General features: G+C 42.2%; 1 protein-coding gene across 3 annotated transcripts in view; it reads left to right on the plus strand.

Annotated features, from left to right (window-relative positions):
* The window catches only part of TMEM18 (transmembrane protein 18), a 123,640-nt gene that overhangs the window by 51,084 nt on the left and 55,207 nt on the right, over positions 1–17,349 (plus strand). The window contains exon 4 of one of the 3 annotated variants that reach the window (XM_085610788.1): positions 10,030–14,752. The exons of the other annotated variants lie outside the window; for them this stretch is intronic. Coding sequence (XP_085466914.1) covers positions 10,084–13,263 — 3,180 coding nt within the window. The 5' untranslated portion in view covers positions 10,030–10,083 and the 3' untranslated portion in view covers positions 13,264–14,752. Of the gene's footprint in view, positions 1–10,029; positions 14,753–17,349 lie in introns of those variants that run through there. 3 annotated transcript variants of the gene reach the window in all.

The raw sequence follows: 17,349 nt of genomic DNA on the forward strand, positions 1-17,349 counted from the left end.
TGGGTGGCTATCCCCAAATTTACAAGTGCGACTGAGTATCTTGGTGCCAGCTTGATGTTGCACTGACATCAACTTTGGATATTAGCTGGCCATTTTGGTCAGAATGTCAGTTCACAGTTTGACTTCAGTTAAGCTTTGTGCGCTAGCACAGGCTATTACTCGCTCCTTCATAATGACGCTGAACTGGAATGGCACTGTACGAGTGGGAGCCCTGTCACTCTAAAGCAGAAAGTTTGTGTTTCACTCTTTCTCAGTAGTCTAGTCCGCTCTCCCTCGCAACCCACCTTCCTGAGAACCTTAATTTGTGAAAACTTTTCTGAATTTATCTCCAATAGTTAGACAATGGACACGTCTTGCTGCTTTGAACAGGGGGCAAAAAAAAAGAAATGCAGAGCCCATTAAAAAAAAAAAAAAGGCCTTGCTATAGTTCCCTGAAAAAACTATAACCAAAAGAAAATTGATTACAACTTTGACGCAATTTTTGATCTCGATTGGTAATGTCCGAGCACTATGTCCGACGCCCGGTGGAGCTGCTCTGTTCAGCTATTGAGGAGATCGGCATTGGTTCATCCCTTGACCGTCACCTACCCAGCCGGACTATGGGCACAGTTCTTCTCTCTCTCGCCCCTCCCCCCTCATCGTATTTCTGTTACTCTGCTTTTTCCTTGACTCCTATCTATCTATCTGTTCCCATTCGCATTCTTTTGTTCTTTGTCTACTTCCTTTGCTCCTATCCCCTCTCACCTGAATCTTTCCCCTTGCCCGCTACACCGCCTAGCCCCCTGTCCTTTTGTGCCCTTTGACTAAGCACTCCTTCTCCCCTTGTTGGGGAAAGATCCAAGATATATACGCTGGAGTCTCCGCGTACCCGCTGAGAGAGTCCACAGCGCCAAGGGAGCCACTCACAATTGAGGTATTGTATGGCACCCCTTGCCAAAGCACTCCCTCTCCCTTTTTGGGGAAGGATCCAGTAAGTAGGCCTTGGAGTCTCCGAGAGTCCACTGCGCTTAGGGAGCCGCTCGCAACCGAGATGGGAAAATTATACCACTCCCCCTGGGATCACAGCTTACTGGACTTGGGGCGTAGCTTTGATTCGTCTACCGGCTTGTGTCCCTGTCACCCTCCCCCTCCTCTTGCCATGCTGTGTCTCTCACCCTCCCCTCCTCTTTCCCTCCTCCATTTTCTGTCTTCTTCCCCTGCTCTTACTCCGGCCCCCCCCCCCCTCCCCGGAATCTCTCCCCTTGCCTGCTTTGTCCCTTACCTATATGTTCCTTTTTGTTTATCTCAACCTTACTTGTCACTATGTTGCCATGCTCTAATAACTGTGTAACCTTTGTAAAGCTGTAACCTGCAACCGGCAATGATTGTCTGATACTCATGTAAAGCGCTCTGATTCCTCCGGGTCTAGCCAGCGCTAAATTAAACCTTTTAATAATAATAATGTTCATCTGACTCCTGTAGGTGATTCTCTCTTGCTTCTGATTTATTATAGCTGCAATCCCGGAGTCCTTTTAGACACCAGCTCACTATTTTAAAATATTGTACAAGATGATTGAGGTGAGAAGAAGAGCAACACGTTTGTTATTTTAAAGTCCCTAAAAGATCATTGGCTAACCTAATCCTACAGACCTATATCTGTCTTGTATGGTCGTGCTTGAGTCTTTAGCGTATGATACAAAACTTCAAAGTTACATGGGAAGCAATAGGAGGAGAACATTACCCTCTCTGTGAGCGCAGTGTTAAAATATTGTCATGTTTGTATGAGATGGATTGCTCTTTCACTATTCTTTCGTTGGACGTGAGCATACATATTTGGTTTGACATAAATCAACGGAAGTATGCCATTAAAACAGTTTGCTTGAAAGCACATTTAGATATTGTAGGACTTGGCCCCTTTTGGCTAAAGTCCCTAAACTTTTTGCTTTCCCCCTAGACCTTTTTTCTGACATGGTGTTGCCAACTTAGATGCTTTGGACACTTTGCCACTGCTAACCAGTGTCCAAGTGTAAGTGTTCCCTGTGTAAAGTAATGGTAATTGGTTGTCCATGATTGGTATGTTTGTCTTACTAGTAAAGTCCCTAGTAAAGTGCACTATATGTGCCAGGGCTGGTAATGCAAATGCTACTAGTGGGCCTGCAGCACTGTTTGTGCCACCCACACAAGTAGCCTTAAAAAGGGAACTCAAGCCTGCAATTGCTTTGTGAAACTGCCATGTTGTTCTGTCAAGTGCACTCACTTGCCAGACCCTTCCCTTTCTGTGCACCTAAGACACCCCTATGGGAGGTCTGGGGCCCCCCTGGACAGGGTGTAGTGCATGTGAAAGGTAGGACATGTACTAAGGTGTGTGTCGTGTCCTGACAGTGAAATAATCTTCATTTCGTTTTTCACTGTTGAAAGGCCATCTTGCCCATGGGACAGAATGGGTGGGCTGTGTAATATGTTTTCCAGCCTGTCCTCCCAAAGACTTTAGATGGAAAGGTGAACTTTAGTATGCCTGAACTCACAATGTAATAACACAACTTTTGATGTAGGTGGTTTTTGCATTGTGTGTTCAGAAGCCAGACTTTTATTAGTGGCTGCGTTTTTGTCTCTGCCTGTCTGTGGATTGACTGTCTGGATTTGAAAGCGATAGGATCTGAGGAATGTCTTGACCCAGGGGATGAGGTGAGACAGCAACAGGCTGACCTGCATCTGGAGTGTAGGGGGAGGAGAAGCCCCTAGAGGTAGAGAGACCTGGGTTGCTGCTATAAAACAATTGGCCCATCTCCTGCTGAGTGATTGATAATCCATACCCCCACTAATCAAAGGAAGAAGGCATCACTGGCAGGGAGGAACCCAGAACTGGTTTGAGCCGGGGTCAGTGACCCCTGAAGCACAAAGACTTCAAAGCCATTGAGGGCTATAAGTAAGAACACTGAAGCCCCTGAACCTTGGAGAATGGCTTGATCAAGTGTGAACAAGACTGGAGCTACTTCGTGGTCAAGAGGACCTTTGCCAAGGAAGAAACCACTGAAGAGACTGATGGATAGGACTGCTCTTGATGTGTGATCTGGGGCTGGCCTGCAGTTTGCTGTTTCAACCAAGGAAAGGCTAAAGGGATTTTGCTGTGTGCTGTGTCCCCCTGCTTGAAGGACTTTGTGGTGTGCTGTGTCCTGAAGTAACTATCCCCAAGGGCCTGAGGTGAGCTGGCTCCCTGTTCGGAAATTGTATCACAAAAGAAGTTTCCTTTGGACTGTATTTACGGACTCTAAATAATATTAACTCTATGCACTAAAGTACATCTAGATGTCACTCATTCAAGTTCACATAATGCGTATAAGGGAAGTATAACCATATACCCAAGGTTGACAATATGGATAACGTTTTTATGAAAAAGTATAAATCTATTTATTGTTTAAAAACATCATATAATACACAGATTTAAAAGTGTGTGGATAGTTAATTATACTGTTTTTTCTAATAGCATCTGGAATTGATTCAGAATAATATACATGTTGTGAACACATCAAAACACTTTCTTTACAAGCACATAAAAATACATTACAAGTTAAAAAGAGAGTACATACAACAGACAAATAGGTCATTAAAATAGCTCACATTCGTGAATTCATAATTTTTCGGGCTGAAACCCGGTACTATAGTACTCAGTGGTCCCAGTCTCTTCACGGATTGTGTTTTTCTTAAGGGGCGTCAACACGTTTCGATGGAAGCCTTATAATACCATCTTTATCAAGACTTTAATTGTAACTCTCAAAGACAAACTGATTTAAGCTGGAACCGTTAAACACCTGTGTAATAAAATACAAAAATCAATAAATGTATCTAAAAAATATTGTATCATAAATTTGCAATACAGTGAGAAATGTTCTCTTCGCGTCTAACAGTAGTTTCTGATTGTACAATTTATATTACCGTTGCCTCTAGTTGTAGAACAGCAGCACTAGATTGACACAAAAAGTGTGTGGTACATTTGTCCCTGTCCACTCTAAGTGTTGTATATTCTAACAAAGTTTTGGTGGATTGTAGCCAAAATCAATTATCCCTGGGTATATCCTTTATTGTTCCCTAACTCAAACATACACATCCTCAGATCTTACTGGGCATACCTATTTCTTTGCATACCGATATACACCCACACCCTTGACACCTACTTCTAGGGTTTTCATATTTCGAAGTTCTACATTCACTCACAAGAAACCTCACCTCTTGCTGATTGAAAGAGGCCGCACGGGCATTCGGAAACACAGGAACATAAAGGTTTCCAGGAGAGTCTCAGCGGCGCTGTGTGATCGCGCCTGTTGCAGTCTGAGACCCTCGTAACGACTACCTGTGATCGTAGGCACCTGGCGTCCAAATGAGTCTCAGTGGCACTGTGTGCGTGTGCTTTGTGCGGCCTGAGATCTTCAGGATGATCGGTCTGTGATCGGGGGTAACTGGAGTCCAAGCAAGGATCAGTGACAGTGTGCTTGTGCTTTGTTCAGCCTGAACCCCTTTGTGAGGATTGTGCAGTGATAGTGTGCACCAGAAGCCAAGTGAGTCTCAACGCCGTTGTGTGCGGGTGTGTTGTGCAACGCAAGACTTTCATGAGGATTGGCCTTGTCATCGTGTGCACCGGAATCCATGTGAGTCTCAACGCTGTTGTGTGCGGCTGCGTTGTGCACCGTGAGACCTTTGTGAGGATTAGCCGTGTTATGGTGTGCACTGGAGTAAAGTAAGTCACAGCGACGCTGTGCGCGTGATGTTCGTGCAGCCGGAGACTCGTGTGTGGAGTGCCCAGTGATCGTGCACCCGGAGTGAAGGAAGATTCAGCGACTTTGTGTGCATGTGCTTTGTGGCAGCCTGAGATCTTCTTAAGTGAAGCGGCCCGGACCGGCAGTCCCGGAGGAGCGGAGTTGCCGGCCCGAGCTGCAGTTCCCATTTCACCAAGCTGTTTTGGAGGCCGAGCCGCTGACCGAGGAGAGTGAGTTTGTGCCCCCCAGTTAACGTGTGTCGTGTTGTATGAGGGGCAACTGTGAGAGGCAGAGAGACCCCCTAAGGCCTGGTGATCGGGGCCTGAGTGTATTACACATTATTCCATTTCTGAAGAACGGAGTACCTGACTGTAGTATTACATATTGTAACATTTCTGTATAATGAACTACCTGATTGTCATATGCCGCATGGCATTGTTTCTGAACAACGATCTACCTGATTAGCCTATTGCGCATTGTATTTCTCCTGCATAACGAAGTACCTGATTAGTGTATATGCAGTGCCTTATTTTTGCAGAACGACATCTGGTGGTGGTATCGTGCATTGCATTATTTGATCTTGCAAAGTGACTGATTGTTACGTTAAGCATGACAGTATTATTACATTGTACAGGTATCTGATTCTAGCATTACGACTGTATGATATGATTTTAGGAGTACAGGAGAATGTTTAGAAGTTCTCATTGATATCGCCAGAACTTATAGGGCTTGCTGGCCTAACATCCGGCCAGGAGAAATATTACACAACCTCATATGTTGGTTTTATATCGCGTGGTCTTATCTTTTATCTTTTTACATAAAGTTTATACTCGTTTTTACAAAACTCGTGTGGAGTCTATTTGTGGTGTCATCATTGGATTATTGTGAGCGTGGTTTTGAATACTTTACACATTTGCCTTGAAGGTAAGCCTGGCTGCTCTTGCCAAGCTACCAAGGGGGTGAGCGGGGCTATCTAAAAAGGTGACCTTCCTTTCTCTGACATTGGAACGCGGATCCCTATTTGGCCTAAGGCACCTACCTCAGCCAACCAGGGATCCCGGGTCTAACAGATATCCACAGACTTAAATGGCAATATGCTTCCATTGGATATTGATGCCCTATTTGGTCAATATGCAGACTGTAAAACTGAAGTAAGAACGTTCGAGGTGACAACAGAACTACATTCTTAATATAATCATCATTCGATTTCAAGCCTTCAATGGGCAAAGAACCAGCCGTAGCATTATTATGACAAGAGATACTCTCCAGACTAAAATATAAATTCAGCTGTCATGCTCTCCGATTTGTCGCCAGCTTACAAAACTGTGTACTGCAATGTGTTTCTGCATAGGTTTGATGTCCAAACTCAATATGAAACTTAATTAAGTTGAATCAAATCTTTGCCATTGTTTTGTGGTCAACATGTCAACAGTCGGAAATTTTGAATTATTTTCCTGCACTGTGCCACACAGAGCTAACCCCTCCTCTATTTCCCCCCCCCCCCCACGCCCTCAACCCTGCCTCCTATTTAGGTCGAGCCTGTATTAGCACGCATGCGCTGTTCTGTCAAACTTTATGTAGGGGCTTTTGAAATCTGCCCTCACACTCGCACACGTGTGCTTTTTCTTTTGTCCTACGCTATTAGCTTTTGCATGCGTCTTTTTAACAAAGAGAGCACGCAATTGGCCAAAGGCGGGCGCATTTCTCCGCCCATGGCCAATTGGTGGTGGTTACCCGCACAGTCGCCATGTGGTTTCAATTATCGTGCCCAGACATGGGCGCGATAATTAAAACCACATGGCCCGCGCGCTCTCGCGCCTAGTTAGGGTTGAGCCGGCATGATTAGCCAGCGCTAGCGCATTCGCTCTCACTTGCGAGCTTAATTGGCAACATTCTTTTCTGCCTGCTAATTAGCAGTGTGCGCTTTGGCGTCACTACTTGTTGCTTTCTAGAGCATGGACAATCACAGATTTATTTACCTTAATTAGTGTCCCTCTGCTGATCACGCTGTAATTCAGGTACTTTTCCATTTTCCATGTTTCTTCATCCCTTCCAGCCCCACCTTCTTGGCACATTTCCCATTACTTTTATCCCTGCTTCATGGTTGAAAGTTACGAATAAATAGTGCTGTGCTGCTGCATTAAAGCGCTATGAATAACACACTTTGACAATACATCTCCCATCCGAGTGCTAACGACGTGTATATCCAACTTCATTTTATGATATGAGAAGGCTCACTGTCCCAACGTCAACGTGTATATATATGCAGCTTCATTTTACAGTATATTTTCATAAGTAACGTATTGTTCCTAAAGCCCGCGACATTGATGTCCACAGAATTCTGATTTACTAAACGATCGACTGTGCTGTTGAATGTTGATTTAGGGCCGGTAGGCAACAAGGTTCCTAAGAAAAGTAACCTCGCCATCTGCTGGAATTATTCTGAAAGGACTCCCTAATAAAATGTTAAGACTGGAGTTCCAAAACATGGGCGGTGAAACAATAGAGGAGAAGAGCGAGTTTTGGGGAGACAAGGATAATTATCAGATTGGGCTGTGACAGATAAACGGAAGAAAACGTTTTTTGTATTTTCTGCTGTAATTATTAAGTTCTGCAGCTCACGCAACATAACTGGCATTTGGCACAGTAATGATTCACGCTACTGACATGTATATTGAATGACTTGAAGGGCTTTACCCCCTACGACCCTTCTTTTCATGCAATTTTACTCCCTCCAACCCTGCCGTCATAGCGCTTATACCCCATAACTTTTAGCACCATTGCATGGCTGAAAGTTATTTAAAACTAGCACTGGTCTGCTTTAAAGCTCTGAAAAATGCGCTATGAGAAGCACCCAGCACTACATGGCTAAAGGGCATTGACAAAACCAATAGCTCTCACATCGGCGAGACCTATTGGCTTTGCCAATGCTTGTTATAATTTATATCCACTATCTGGCACAGCTCCTAGACCAATGTCTGCTGTTAAGAGAAAAGTCAACTTCTGATTGGAAAATGGTTCATCAGACCAAACTAGCATCACCACGTACCTGAACCATGTGTTTTCTTGTTGAAACAATGCTTCATGCATATCAATGGAAACAAGACTGTGTTCAGATCGTTTAGAAGAGTTGCCTTGAACCATTTGGTTCAACTCCTACCACATTACAAAGTCAGGAACTTGGGAATAGTTTGACTCAAAATTCTCACCTGCGCCCAAGTAAATGCAATGGCCTACAGCATTATTTTACAGTGCTTCCTTTTGTCAAATTCGTCTGCTGTTTCCTCATGAAAAGACCGTCGAGTTGAACTGATAAAGCTACTGTTGTGAGCACACCTTGAATATTGTAATATAATTCATAGCCCTTTCATAAAGAAATTCATCAATGCACTTCAAAAGCTTTAAACCCAGTTTGTCAGAATGTGCTTGAAATTATGGTGAGAGGTCAGATCGAATTGGCTTTCAAAGCTCTTCAGTAGCTCCTGTGGAGGTGACAGTTGAATTAACTTTTCTCTGAGCTGTGCTCACAGCTTACCAGGACAAGGGACCAGCCTAGCTAGAGAAACTTTCAACTGCTACGTCCCTCACATGTGCCTATGATCATCAGCGGCACACATTTTCTTATAAGGAACCTTCAACCAGCTGAAACTTGGACGGTACATCTCGGAGAACAGGTTCCAAAGCTGTGGACATCATGAGCCCAGTCCTGAGAGCTAAATAAACTGAATGTCCTTTAGGACTAATCTGAAAAAGTACTTTCCCGGCCAGTCTGTAACAGAACTAAAAGTTAGATGATGTCAGTTTGAGCCGTCCCCCCTTTCACTGATTAGACCCTAACTTCCCTTTGCACATTACACTTTCGTTTATCTAGACTTCTGAATTACCCCAAAGGCTACATACAGAGGTCTAAAACACCTTTACTTAACAAATAAATGAGAGTAGTGCTGGCTTATAAATTTATCCTGGTGAGTGTAAATGGAAGTCTTTAAGTACTTTTTATGTAATCGGCTAACAACTAGATGTTTCCTCCTGTTTCTGTGTTGTTCATGAACCTAGATGACTAAGTTACAATAGGCCTGTGTTAGTGACTATTTTTAAATTCTTACAGTTGCTTGTAAGGTTTCTCAGCCTGTCTGGTGGTTATCAGTTATGTCATGAGGGTCCAGATAAACTAACCCTGAGACTCACAATCGTATTCTAGACCCATGAAGAGTGGCCCTGATAGCTTGAAAGGCTAGAGTGCATCTTATTTGCTTCATAAGAGGCACTCAGACTGCATGTATGAAACCTTTTCCCTGGCTTCGCATCTCTGCGTCAAAGCCATTGTATCTGAAGTTGTGGGTTTCTTATATACATTATATGTGTAAAAGGTTTAAGATAACAGACCTGCTGGTCCATGTGTGTTGCACAGTCTAGTGGCTCAAGTAAGAGAGATAGGCGTTGCTGTGTATATGGGTATTTAAAAGTGATAGATGTTGGAAACCTGTTTAGAACGCCCAGAGAGAGGGGGGTTCTAGAATTACACTAGAACAGAAACCGGTGACCAAAGTGTGGAATTGTGCGTTCAGGATATTCATGTCTGGCTAGTGCAGCGCAGCTCCTTTCTCTTCTGTAAAGTTTTTGGGACACTGCTCCTTTTGCTTCGCATTGTCAAGAATGCTTCTCATTGGCAGCAGTGCTAGAAATTGATTTGTCCCCATCTTCAACAAAGTTTGGCTCTTGGTGAGACTGTGCTTCATACGCTATATTAGAGAATTAATGTTTTTGAAAGTAACTGGTCGTGGCCACTTTTTGCTTTGGATGTATTACTGGGGAGAGTTGACAAATAAATAAAAAAATTATGAAAGAACTCCAGGTTAATCTCCTCGGATGAGTGGCCGACATTGATCAAATACTCCATGAAATACAGCAATGTCCTTGCAGCCCCATACCATTGAATGGACACATTGTTGAATATAAAAATTATAAGTCTGCTAGTAGTTGACTAACATTTTAGTTAACTAAAACATCTGATGGAGGTGCTTGCCTGATCAAGCAGGCTTTAGAATGTTCATCTTAACATTGTTTTTCTCCTTGGAATACTGCAACATGAGAAAGTGTAAGATATTCAACTCAAATAATCCGTTAATTCCTTCTGTCAGTTGAGGCTGTGTATGAAATATCTTTTAGAGTTCATATTTGTCTCCTAAGGATAATTAGTTTTTGTCCTTTTCTCTTCAGTATGTGAAGCATATGAGTTCACCTTAATTAATGGTGGCAATCTTGAACTGAACTGTTGAATCCTATTTTGATGATGCAGGTGAAGCCGGTAATTTAAAGCTGAAAATCTGAACAAAGCATCAACTTAAGACTGATGAGGAAAGTCTTCACGATGACGTCTGTCGCACCGAAAATTTCCACAGATGAAGTGAAAAGACTTACGAATGCTGTTTGTGAAATTACGAGGGAGCGGGGAATGTCACCGAACCACATGCAAGCGGAGTTTGGCGTCATTATTGAACTCCGACAAAAATTACATTTGGTAGAAAAGGAAAAGTTGGAGATGGCCTCAACGTTTAATGAAGAGTTATCTAAAAGGGAAACTCAATTGACTGTGTTACGGTCGCAAGTTGAAAGAGGAGAGGCAGTTCTACAAAGTCTTGAGTATGACCTGGCTGTTGCTAGAAAAGACGCTAGCATTGAAAGATGTACTTTGGAGCAAATACTTGTAAATGCAAACAGAGAACAGGAAATACTGAAAGTACAGAATGAAGATCTGCACCAAAAGTTAAACAATGTTGAGAAGTTGCTAAAGTTTTCACAGCAAAACTGGGAGGCGAAACAGAGCCAATTTAAGTCTGACTTGGAAGAAAGGGATGGTGTTATTAAAAGCTGTAACAAAGAGATTGAAAAAGTGAACTCTGAAAAAAATAACCTTGACAAAAGACTGCAGGAACAGGGTAAAAGTATTCAAAATATGCAAAAGAAATTGGATGATCTCCAAGCAGAACGGAATAATTATCTTGAATCTATACAACGTCAAGAGAATGATCTGAATTACTACCACAAAAGAGAGGAAGGTTTAAAACTTGACCTTGAAGCTGCTGCACTGAGAGAACAGACATTGGAAAAAGAAGTTGAAGCAAATATTCGGGATTCAAAGATTAATTCTGATTTGCTTCATTTGCGTATTAATGAACTGGAAAAATGTTTGCAAACCGAAAAAGCCAATAAAGATGAAGCAGTTTTTAATTTAGATAAATTGAGGAAACAATATATAGATTTAGAAATTGCTTTTGAGAAAGAAAAAACAAATGCTGAAGAATGGTCCCAAAAGCTGTTACAAAGCCAGGAAGCCTTCAAATGTAATTTAAATGAGCAAGCAGGAGAAATGGCGGAGAAAGATAAAATAATTGAAGCTTTCTCCCAAAAATGCCAGAAACTTGAAAAATCTTGTGAGGATTTACAAAATGACCTTGATCAGGTCAGGGCATGTAATGTATCTCTTGATGATGCAGCTCGAGATTACTGTAGAGAATTGAAATTGTTAGTGGACTCGTTTTCTAACCAAGATGCTAAAATAAGATTTCACACTGATGATCCTCTTACCCCTAGTTTTCTCCTCAAGGCATTGAGAGAAATCCTTTTGGCATATGAGTGTCAGATAACGCATAAGAGTAATGAGCTAGCCAACACTAGAGAGAGATACGAAGAGAAAAAGAAAGAGTCGGATACTGTTCAGGAATGTAAATTGTATCTAACTAGAAAACTGCAGGAGAGTAATAAACAGCTGGGTTTAGTCACTGGAGAGCTGGATGAACTACGCAAAGCATATGTAAAGAGCAGATGTATGATTGACAGTTTGCAAAATGAACTAAAGCACACAAACGAGTCCTGGGAGCGGGAGAAAGAAAGTGTAAAAGAATGTCGCCATCAAGCAAAGAGCTCTATGCGGGCAATGAACGTCGATCTAGAGGAGAAAAAGAAATACTTCTACAGTATATATCAGCATCTGATTTCAGGCCATGTGCTGCAAAAAACTGATATCCTGATGGGTACCTTTACAATTGACGAACTTTATGCTGCCATACAGGAACATACTACTTACCTTCTTCAAGAACTTGAGAAGGAAAAGCAGAATGCGAAAACACATGAAGAAATGATGAGGGAAAAATCTGATGCTATGTCAAGTCTTCAGAAGACATATGATGAAACTTTAAAAAACTATTCCAATCAGATGAAAGCTTGGGAAATACGTTGGCAGAAACATAATAAGGATTTGGAACTGCAGTTCGCAGCTCTCTTACAGGAGTCTCAGTCAAAAACTGAGAAATGTGAAGAGATTGCAGAGAAAGCCAAAGAGAAAAATTCTGTATTAGAAAAAGTAACAGATCAGCTGTCGTTAGAAAATTCAAAGTGCCAACACGAGTTAACAACCATAAAACAAGAAAACTCTTCACTTTTGATTGCTTGTACCCTCATGGCAGGGGCCTTATACTCTCTGTATAACAGATCATGCGCCCTGTCTATACAAAAAGACATTCTTCAGGACCAACTTAAAACATATGAAATAGTCAGAAAGGACATTAGGGCAATGTCACAAGCTTTCGTTCATGCAGAGCAAAAAAATAAACATGGCTCTAAGTTTAAGAAAAGACATGCCAAAAGCATGATCCATGTTTTCCGCAAAGGTGTTATTGTGGTGTTGGCAGCAAATAGACTTCAGTACTTTGGACAGTCATGCAATTCTCTCTTCACCTGGATTGATGGGATTAATGAAGGCCCAGGGATTTTAGTCTGTGGCATGGCATCACGGGGGCTGTCAAGACAGAAAAATGAACAACAATTGCATGACCTAGTGAGCTGGTTTCGAAACTCTGACCTTCTTGGTGAAATAATGAGTTCTGTTTCTGATTTAAAAAGCATTCTGAATACAGTAGACATGTCTTCCCGTTCAAGTGCCCGTTTAATTATAAATGCTGCAAGAAGTTGCTTTTCAAAGCTTATGGAAACATTGTCTGTTAGGATAGCCAGAGTACCTTTGAGTAGGAATCTTCTCCGAGGCTCTTTGTCTCAAAGCTTGTCACACGGACTACATAAAATTGACTCGAATGCCCTAAAAGCAGGTATTATGGTCAATGGACCCATACTGAAAAGTGTAGCGTCCTTGCAGAAAAACATATATGAATTCACACAAAGACTGCAGAAATGTGAAGAGGAACGCCGGTCTATGCGCTTGGAGAAGGCAGACTTAAAACATACAATTCAGAAGCTTAGTGTGGAGACTCAACAGCTGCAGGATCAACTAGTTAAGGGTTCACATATTTATCTGACTCAGGCAAGCACTGGACTAAGTAGAAAAGAAGTGTATCCTAGCCCTGTTGATAGACGGCTTAGTTATAACGAGCAGGTCAGGAATGAAAAGGACTGTATACTCCAGGCAGAAAGTGTTGGTCAGATTGATAAGCAACATAGCCACCATGAACAGGAGATGTACCAACTGGAGCAGAGTATCCACAAGGCAGAGAGTTGTCTCCGCTTATCAGTAAAGTAACACGTAGGCTAATGACTGCACACTTCAACTAGACACAAGCTGTGTTTTTAAATACAGACTCGAGCTGGAAATGCAAAATAGTTGCATACTTAAAAGTACAGCCTTTGACATTAATGGGTAAAACCTCTACTGAAGAGTGTATCGAGCCACACACTCTCAAAACACTAAAAACCTCTTAATCCTTTTGGTTGGAGGTTTGGGTAAAAAGTTCTGTTTAATGATATTCTTTAATTCTTATGTATTGACACTAAAATATGTATTGTGATTAGTATGCCATAGTTTGTTCACACAAAATATTATTGTTTTGGTTCCACAACTTGCATGCATTGTTAAATGGTACTGAGAAAAGATAAGCAACAAGCAAACTCTAGTTGAACGTTATTTATTGCGCTGGAAGCTAATAATGCAAATAGCACCCTTTATGTAATTCTGGGAGCAGCACAGCTGTTTAGAATTAATGCTATCTTTAAGTACAGATGTTTGCCCAAATTGTTAGTTTCTTGAAAGTGTGGAGCATGACACGAGGCACTATTGCCATATATGTCTGAGCATTGGCGCAGTATGGTGTAGGAGAGCTGTAATAACCTTTCAGCTCACATGTAGCTCTGCTTTAACAGCCCGAGCCAAATACAGGGTCGACGATCAGCTGCTTTTTATATGATAATCACAGAACAAAAATAATTTGGTTCAATCCTAACTTTAAGGATATTGGCAGTCAGAAAGTGTGCATAAGCAGTTTGTTACATTAACTAGCGTTATTCACAAGCTCTAAGGGCAGTAATTAAACTGGCAAATTAATGTCCTTGTGATGTTGCCCTCTAAGTACAACGCTTGTCTATTAGTCCTGTAGCACTTTTTTCCCCTTTTTTTTTTTTTTTTTTTTGCCTGCGCATTTATTCGCTGTGCTCTGAGAAATTATTTTAGTCTTGTGCCAGTAGCTTATCTACATTCTAAGAAAGAATATTGGCCCTCCCGTTCTCAGCCATCCAAAGGATGCTCTAATGTATCATTTATCAAGTACAACTACTTTTGCAAAATGTATGTACAACAGCTAGTACTATTAAAGCAAACCCGTTGGTTCTGAATGGTTTAGCCATCCATGGAGTGATTTCTGTTTGTAGAACAGAAATGCCTGTGAAGAAAACTGTCACAAAATAACCAAGTGTACCATACAACTCTCATAGCCAACTAAAATTGTTACTTCAATACTGCATTCTCCACAACTTATCTATACTGTTATTTTTAGTTTAATGGTTCGAAATGGTAGCTTTTTGTATGAGCACACATTTATATCACACATATATTGAGAATTAACGTCCTGTGCTTTGAAATCAAGTAAATGTTGATTTATTGGTCATTGTTAAACATGTAATGAAATAGTACAACTTGTGAAGTCCTTGTTGACAGTTGTGTTCAATTAGTCATATGCTACCCTCTAACAGCTCAGGCGTTTGAGTAAAAAAGTATTGCTTTGAAAGCTTCTTTAATGCATTTTCTGATGTCTTTTGGCAGCACCGTTTTTCAAATGTTATCATTATCTAGTTGCTTGGGTTCTGAAGATTTCTTTATCTGTACCAGCATCTGGAATTTGTGAAAATAGTAAGACCCCATGGTTTTAATTGACTCTTGACCCATGGGGGTATATTTAGTATTCCACCACATAGCACATAAAACCTATTGAAGGGAACATTTAACAGAAAGTAACCTAACCACTATGCACCAACGAGGAGCTGCCCAATGATGAAGCATGACACCCCTCTGGCTGTGTGAGGGCTCTTGCTCCTGAAGGATCAGATTCCCCGGACTTGATCATTCAGGACTATATCGACCTATCACCTATAGGAACTGCACACCCTTTTGTTTCTCAGTCTTACCCAGGGGCATGTGTGCTGGACCTCCATTAGCCCTTCGCCCCCCCTTTTGTTTTTATTCAAATGTAATGGTCATTTCTGTCGAAAATGTGTTGTCTCTAATGGCAATGTGGTACCGTACCATGCATACTCCACTCTATGCCACACCACTCCACACCACTGCAGTCTACTCTGCACCACTCCATACCACTGCACTCTGCACCACTGCACTTTATGCATCTTTACACACCTCTTGCAACACTCCACGCCACTGCACTCAGCAACACTCCACTCTGTGCCACTGCATTCTACAGCTCTTCACTCTTTGCCCCTCTACTCTATGCCACTCTACTCTACACCACTGCATTCTTTGCCACTGCACTCTACACCACTCCAGTCTACTATAGGTCACTCAAGTCTACTCTGCACAACTCCACTCTATGCCACATTGTAGCATTGCACTCCATGCTAATGCATTCTATGCCAATGCACTTTACTCTGTAAGACTCAATTCTATGCCCTTGCACTGTACGCCAATCTATTCTGCATTACGGCACTCTATGCCACTGCATTCTACACCACTGCACTCTATTCCATTACACTTTACCCTGTACCACCCCACTCTATTTCACTCTACTCTGAAACAATCTACAATGCCACTGCACTCTACACTACTGCACTCTACTCCAATTCATTCTACACAACTGCACTTTACATCACTGCATTCTACCCATGCACTCTACGACACTCTACTCTGCAACACTGCACTCCCCACCACTGAGCTTTACACCATCACTGCACTCTATTATGCACAACTCTAATCCATGCAGCTGCATTGTGTGACCCTGAATTCTATGCCGCTGCACTCTACGCCACTCCACTTGCACCACTTCACTTCACTCTATTCTGAAACAATCTACTCTGCGCCGCTCCATGGCATTGCGCACTCTGCCACTGTACTCTATGCCACTCAACTCTTCACCACTGCACTCTACTAGGCGCGACTCTAATCTATGCTAATGCATTCTAGGGAGTGGAATTGTATGGAGCTGAATGTTATGCTGCTGCACTCTGCGCCACTGCACTTTACGTCACTACACTCTGCAGCACTCTACACCAATGCCCTCTGCCACCTCACACCACTGCACTCTGACACTCGACTCTGCAATACCGCACTCTTCACTACTGAGCTCTACTCAATCTGCTCTGCACTCTGTAATTGCACTCTGCGCCAATGCACTCTATGCCACTCTACACCACTGCAGTTTACGACACTCTACTCTGCAACACTGCACTCTGACACTGAACTCTACGCTACTCTGACACATTCGATGCCAACGCACTCTATGCAACTCTACTATGCTGTACTGCACTCTGCTACTGCATGCTGCAGTGCTTCACTCTACACCACTGCACTCTATGCCACGACATTGTATGGCACTATATTCTACTTGTGCCGCTCTAATCTACACCACTCCACTATGCACCACTTCAATCTATGCCACTGCATTCTACGACGCTGCATTGTATGCTGCTGAATTCTATGCAGCTGCACTCTGTCACTATATTCTGCAATACTCTATGCTAGTACACTCTACACCAAGTCATTCTACTCTACGAAACTGCACTCTACTCTGCACCTCTGTCTCACTAAGACACTTGAAAAATGTGTCAATGACCAATTCACTTCTTTTCTTAAATTCAAATGTGCTCCATTCGCAGCAATCCGGTTTTCGGTCGTAACATTCTACAGAATCAGTATTGTTGGAATGTTTTGAGACCATTAGATACATCTTGGACGTGAGCAACAATGCAGTGTTGATCCCACTGGATCACTCTGCCGCGTTGGATACTATCTCTCATCAGATACCTCGGCAATCCCTCAAGGACTGTGGGATCACCTACAAAGCTCTGGTGTGGATTAAATCCTTTTTTAACAGGGAGGAGATAAGTAGTCTCTCTAGGACCATTTTCATCGGTAGAAAAGTCAACAGCATAAGGGGTTCTGCAGGGCTCATTCCTTAGCCCTGCGTTATTCAATGTATATATGACCCCTTTTATCCCCTTGATAGCATTCTTTTGAATTGTTACATCATCCTATGATGATGACACACAGTTGGTTCTGTCATCAGATAAAGGGTCCTCCCAATCAGAACTTAACTTCCAAAGCTGTTTAACTGAAATTGTCTAGTGGCTGCAACATAACCATTTAAAATGCAACACAGAAAAAACGGAG

Source organism: Triturus cristatus, chromosome 6 (assembly GCF_964204655.1).
Source record: "Triturus cristatus chromosome 6, aTriCri1.1, whole genome shotgun sequence".
Lineage (NCBI taxonomy): Eukaryota > Metazoa > Chordata > Amphibia > Caudata > Salamandridae > Triturus > Triturus cristatus.